The following is a 6,456-nucleotide window of genomic DNA, read 5'->3' on the forward strand; positions in this document are numbered from 1 at the left end:
GAAGCTGGTGTTGGTCTCTTCTCTCAAATTAGTAATGATAGGATGAGGGGGAATGGCCTCAGGTTGCGCCAGGGGAGGTTTAGATTAGATATTAGGAAGAAATTCTTCACTGAGAGGGTAGTTAGGCACGGGAACAGGCTGCCCAGGGAGGTGGTGGAGTCGCCATCCCTGGAGGTGTTTAGAGAACGAATGGATGTGGCGCTTGAGGATATGGTGTAGTGGTTAGAGAAATGCTGGGAAAAAGGTTGGACTTGATGACCCTGGAGGTCCTTTCCAACCATAGTGATTCTGTGATTCTATGCTGCATTACAAAGTTTCGTGCAGTCTTCCCGCCTTAAAAATCACAGTTTGGGCCAGTAAACCTCAAAAACCACTTGGTGAGAGTGGCGGGAGGAAGGCAGCATCATTTCCATGTGTGTCTGTAACTGTGACACCTGGATTTGCCCCACAGTGTGTGGTTCAACACCAGGAGTGCCGTCCCCTCCACAAAAGCTTCAGGTAGAGGAAATTTTGGTTTGTGTTTTTTGAGCTTGCTCAAAGTCGCTGCTTCTGTTTCTTTTGAAGGATAACGGTCACGTTCAACATCAATAACAGCATTCCACCCTCAGCCGATGATGAACCACAAGAAGGGCAGAAACCCGATGAGCAGGAGGTAACTTAGTCTTGACGTGCGCTTCAGTGGTGGCTACACAGAGGGATGCCCCTAAGGGATTTTTTTTCCTCTTATTTGATATTTGGGAGCATTAAGTCACAAAACATAGATGATTTTGGGCTGGCTGTCACTTGGCTGTGACCCTCCTCTCTGCAGCAGAAAGGTGGAGCAGGGTGAGAGGGCTCACCCTGCCCCCTCTTCTGCCTTTGTGACCCCCTGCAATAAATGCCGCGTTCTGTGCTTAGCCAGCATCGCTCATGGAGCTGGTAGGCAACGACAGTGAAGGCAAAGCTGTTCCCATGACTTTGCTTGCATGGTTTTGTTGGTCTAAAGTGTCTCACTCCTGCTTAATAAGACTGTTAGTAAAAAATACCGGTAAAAACTGAAAATGAGCGATCTAATGTGAGGCAGATGGCTTCATCTGCAGTGCCACTAATGTTCAGACACCGGTGCTGATGCAACCTTTCTCGTTTTTAGCCTGATCTTACATCAACTCCAAACTTTGTGGTGGAAGTAATAAAAGAGGATACAAAGCAGACCCTTGTTCTTGACTGCCATTATCCCGAAGACGAGGTGGGTACCAGGCTGGCCGCGTGCAGCTGTGGCCAACTCCCTGCGCGTTTCCTCCTTGACTCTGGTGTAACTGTGCCGCTGCTGAGTCTCACTGCTCTTCATGGTGTGTTGGCTTCTGGAATGTGCGGAAAGTGCTGTCTCCTCTTACCTCTTTTTTAACACCAAAAAAAAGGCTTTGGGTTTGCCAGAACACTCTTTGGGGAGGAGATATTGCATGAGAGGTGCCCTGCCCAGGACAGGGAGGTTGGATTAAATTATCTCTAAGGTCCCTTCCAGCCCAGGCCAGTCTATGATTCCATGATTGCATTCCTCACATCCAGACCTGGCGTTTCTGATGGCCTGCGTATTAGCTCCTTTATTGAATTACACTAGAGGAAGGAGGCTTGGCTTAATTTTAAGCAGCTTGAGAGGGCGCAACACAAATGGCTAAAACATGCCAAAAATATGCAAATCTTGTTGTGAGGTGTCACAGAGGGAAGTAGGGATTCAAAAGAAGGGGGGAATAAAATAAAATTGAGAGCTCGGATTCACGCTGGTCTTTGTGGTTTATTCTGTAAACCTTGCCAGGTCACTGACGCAGCTGGCCCTAGCTGACAAAGGTTAGATAAGACACGTGGAGGCAGATTTAGAACCACAGAGAAAGAGGGCTGAAGGTGCCCCAGGAGTTAATTGTGTGCCTTCCATCTCCTTCTCCATTTCAGGTCGGACAAGAGGGAGAGGAAGAAAGTGATATTTTCACAATTCGGGAGGTCAGTTTTCAGCCCACTGGAGAATCAGACTGGAAGGACACCAACTACACCCTCAACACGGATTCCTTGGACTGGGTAAGCGCTGCCGCTCATGCCTGAGGCTGCAGAGGGCACCTCAGTGTGTTGCCTCTGGCTGCCTGCTTGCTCCCGGGGTACGAGTCTGGTCTGTGTTAAAAAATGTCACTTATCTGATGCCATGTGAGGAAGTCTGTGCTTCCTGGGGTCTTCCGGTCTGTTTTTACAGTGCTGACACCAATACACTGAAGAATCTGGCATCTGCTTATACGTTCTCAGCGCCAGGCTTTCAGAAGTGTAAATCTTAATTCAAGGCTGTGATTCATTTGGTTAAAACCACTCCTAGAGTGTCTCTCTCTTTGGGGAACATTCATTTTAAAATCAGTCAGTGTGCTTTAGAGCATCCCACACTGCTCGAGATAGAAAGTTAATTAAAAACACGTATGATTTGTGACCTGCTCAGATTACATAAGTCCAAAGTGAATCATCTGCTTGGTAATATTGGTCTGTTAAAACCAAATAATCTGTTCCCCTGAGGAGCAAGGGGGGAACCCACAAGCACTAACACATGCTAGAGTTGCGACAGTTAAGTAGGATTGAAAGTGGGAAAAAAAATTGATGATTGTAAAAGACTTCATCTTTCAGACAAATATTTACGTCAAGTACCACCCTTTGCAGACGCTGTTAAAGCAGTTCACCTCCAAGGCCGCAGCTTTATCTAGAGGGGACAGGCAGCACGTGGTCTTTGACGGACTTACCTGCTGACTCCTCTGGGGTTCAGCTCATTTGAAATGTTGGGTTTGGGTTTATAGGAGCCAGGTTCTATAGGACTGAGCTTGTAGGAGCCTCTTCCATGGTTCCTTCCCTCCAGCTGTTACAGCTGAGGCCAGGTCTGCTGAGAAGGGCCCGGTCCCCTGTGGGAGCTGAGCCTGAGTCTTCCTGGGAGAAAGAAACGCCAGCTGCCATGGGACGTTTTAAAAGCAACCCCTCCCTGGGCGCGCTCTGCTAAGAAGTTTCTTGTTCGTTCCTTCCAGGCTCTGTACGATCACTTGATGGATTTTCTGGCTGATCGAGGGGTGGACAACACATTTGCTGATGAGTTAATAGAGCTCAGCACTGCACTGGAGCACCAGGAGTACATTAAATTCCTTGAAGACCTTAAAAGCTTTGTCAAATGTCAGTAGGTCAGGGTAGGAAACTTACTTTTGAGTGTGGGTATCCTACAGCACTGTGCTCCAGCCAGCAATGCCCAAATGACGTCTTCACAACAGATATGGAGAGTAAGTAACTTGGAATTTGGAGAACGGGAGAACGAAGATTCTCACGTGTATTTGAGGATTTGTATTTATGTTGCAGCCCAGATCAAGTGCTCTGACATTATGGCCAGGAATTGCCTCGCCCTACTTGGTGGGTTTTGTACAATTAAGAATGAATGTGAAGAATAAAAACTGTTCAACATATCACTGAAAACTGGTGGTTCCTCCTCTTCTTGCTCTGTTGTTGCTGACCATGAAAACAACGCTGGTGTTAGTCTGGGCCTGAGTGGGTGCTGGTACCGCTGCTCCCAGAGCTGTGGCTGCAGCGATGGTGGGTGCTGCCCTGGAGTTCTCTCTGGGGAAGAAGTCCCAGCACGCCCAAACACTCAGCGTGCCCTCTGTGGGAGGAACAGAGCTGGCGAGCAGGGCTCGTTAGGAACAAGACTCATTCTGGAAATCTTGGCTGGCTGTGCGTTAAGGGATAGAATTCAGGGTCTTCCGCGTCGGGTTTGAGGAGCCGTTTTTAAAAAGGAAGGCGAGAGGCTGTGGCTGGTGCTGTCAGAGGCAGCGCTGCAGGCTGCTACTGACCAGTGCCTCCAGTTGTTGCCTGAAGGTCATAGTTTAAACAGAAAACAAAACTGAAGTCCAGAGTGAGCTGTGAGCTACTGGTGCCTTGTGAAAGAAAGACAACACTTAAGGCTGAAATATACTAAGCACATTTATTTCAAAACACATACTGTGCCATTCAAAGTGCAGGTCAAGGCAGTACTACCACCTTTTTAAGTATATTTGACACAGAAGTCACAACTAAAATATATATATATATAAAAAAATACTAGCAGCTCTGGGTGGGTTTTTAGTCTTGAAGTCCTTTCGGTACAAAAAACAGCAGCCGAATCAACTTACAGGAGAATCATCCAGGAGTCACAGACCTTTACAAAAGGAAGTTGAACAAAGAAGCTACAGCAATGTCAAAACCCAATTATTAATGTTCAAAGCTATTTGAAACGCTCTGCTCCTAACACTGTCCTCGTAACGATTCCAGGGAAGCAGCAAAGCTGCTGGCTCTGGCTTGAGCCGAAGGGATGGTGTGTGTTGAACGGCTGCTCTGCACAGGGCTTGGGAGCCGTTGCCTAAGGTGTGGAAAGGTAAGGCACTAAACTGGACAGGCTCTTGAAAGATTCCCTAATCCAGCAACTAAGGGGTGTAATTTGGCTCTTCCTTTTACAGTTACTGGTGGTCAAAACGACAAACCATTGCCAAAGAAGTTTCTGGAAGAACAACAGGGGAAAACCCCTGGGATCAATGGACTTGTGGGTTCCACCCCTGTAAGTGAGACAGGGATCCAAGCAGAGATCCTTTCCAGGAACTTGACATTTAGACTCACCGGGCAGCTCATGAGAAGACTGGCCTCTTCCTCCATCCCAGTGGTAACTGTGAACTCTGGGTTGTGGAAGCACCTGTGGCTGTGCTCTGTTAGAGTGTTTTCTAGAAGTGACCGAAGCTTCCCTTCTGTCATACCCTGGGAAAGATTGAGTGAAAAGAAATCTTACGCTTTAGTCACGGCCTGCTAAAACTGCCCCTTTGGCAGCAGCAGGCACCTAAGATGTTACATCTAACACGTGACGGCGCAGTGTACCTGTGTGCCGATGTGTAATCCGCACTGGCAAGAAACCAAGTGATTCCTCACGTCCAGGTGGTTCCTAGAAAGAGCATACTTTGAGCAGCATCACAACCTCCAGAACAACAGTACATTTTAGCAAAAGACCCTTTAGATTTGGAAACATTGCTCAGTTTAGGTTTTTTTTTATTTTGTTGAACTTGGCACTAACAGCAGCCCCTGCTTGCCCACTGCTTCTGCCCGTTTCTAAGCCCAGATGGCTGCAGGGGAGCAAAGAACCTCCTCGAGGGCTTTCTTACCTCCTACACACTGGGCAGATGAGCTTGTCACTGGCATCCAAGCCATCAAGCATCGCATTGAGGCATTCTTCATCAAACTGCAGGCTTCGCTCGTACTCTTCTATAACCAACTGTTCTGTAGTAACACAGCAAAATATCCTCCATTAGGAACCAAAGATAGAGCTGCACATGTGAAACTGCTGGGGCAGCCGCTCGTTTCTGATCTTTTCTTTCTTTGGATTGGATCTCTACCCTTGATGAAATCGTTCCTGCTAATCCAGCTCAACCTTTAGCCGGTCTCAAGTGGGTGACCTTCCACCCAACAATTTAGAAACATTCTGAACTGATTTATACAGGTGCCTACGGCTCCCAAATTCGCCACTCCTGTTCCTCTGGTCTCCTCTCTTATTAGCTTCTCACAGACCTTAAAATACCACTTAAACTCTTTAAAACTGTCAAAAAGAGTACCCATGAGAGAGGCTACAGAGAATTCTTCTGTATTGCACAGGCTACAAGAACGAAGGAGTGCAACCTCGGCTAGTTTGGGTCACTAGAAAGTCAAGACAAATATGTAGGAAGGAAGCATGTAGGGAACTTACCTTGTAAGACCAATTCTTGTTGGATCTCTTCCAGCACTGCCAGCTCATCGGGGTCCTCTAGCATCTGAAAGGTGCATCCAGTCAGTGACTCTCCCATCCTGGCTACATTCTCACTTAACTTTCACCTGACTGAGTTGTCACTGTAATGTAAATTCAGTCTGCTTATTCTTCTGCCTGGTAAATCCCTGTATTTGCAAAAACCATGCACTGTGTAAAGCAATCTAACATAATCACCTCTGCAAAGTCACTTGCAACGGATCAAACACAGCCTGTCCAAGAGCTTGTGTTTTTTTAAAACACTGGAGTGTCATCCCCACACCGGAGCTTCATCCCCGCGCTCAGGAGTGGTCAGTGACACACCAGCTCTGAAAACCACACATGAGGAACCCACCCTCTGCCGTGGTTCACACGCAGCCTGTGAAGGAAACGAGGAAGTTCCCCCCCTCTGGGCCCAAAGGCAAGCGCTTTCACAGCACAACACTCCGCACTAGTTGGGAAGCAGGAAACCCAGACGCTCTTGGGTTTTGCCAACTCCAACCAGTGAGCCGCTGTGCAGTTACAAGTGCAGGGAGACGTGTTTGACATGCCTGCATTAGACACGTAGCCCGTGATGCTGGAGACAGCATCAGCCCGAGAGTTTGTACTGACCTGGGCCAGGGCCTGCTTTCCACTGAGGGAGGGCAGGCTCTCCTGCGCTGCCTGCAGCATCTGCC

General features: G+C 47.9%; 2 protein-coding genes across 2 annotated transcripts in view; one reads left to right on the forward strand and one right to left on the reverse strand.

Annotated features, from left to right (window-relative positions):
• Positions 1-227: 227 nt before the first annotated feature.
• C1QBP (complement component 1, q subcomponent binding protein) lies at positions 228-3,391 on the forward strand (the record flags this gene model as incomplete). The annotated part of the gene is made up of 5 exons (XM_009870620.1): positions 228-244; positions 565-652; positions 1,130-1,225; positions 1,927-2,049; positions 3,024-3,391. Coding segments are annotated over 5 exons (474 nt in total), but the record flags the coding sequence as incomplete, so codon positions are not given.
• Positions 3,392-4,147: 756 nt separating this feature from the next.
• The window catches only part of RPAIN (RPA interacting protein), a gene marked incomplete at its 5' end in the record, with an annotated part of 2,431 nt that continues 122 nt past the window's right edge, over positions 4,148-6,456 (reverse strand). The window contains 5 exons of the mRNA XM_009870621.1: positions 4,148-4,177; positions 4,633-4,767; positions 4,885-4,948; positions 5,166-5,280; positions 5,744-5,807. Coding sequence (XP_009868923.1) covers positions 4,148-4,177; positions 4,633-4,767; positions 4,885-4,948; positions 5,166-5,280; positions 5,744-5,807 — 408 coding nt within the window. The remainder of the gene's footprint in view (positions 4,178-4,632; positions 4,768-4,884; positions 4,949-5,165; positions 5,281-5,743; positions 5,808-6,456) is intronic.

Source organism: Apaloderma vittatum, unplaced genomic scaffold (assembly GCF_000703405.1).
Source record: "Apaloderma vittatum isolate BGI_N311 unplaced genomic scaffold, ASM70340v1 scaffold33175, whole genome shotgun sequence".
In the NCBI taxonomy this organism is placed as follows: Eukaryota; Metazoa; Chordata; class Aves; order Trogoniformes; family Trogonidae; genus Apaloderma; species Apaloderma vittatum.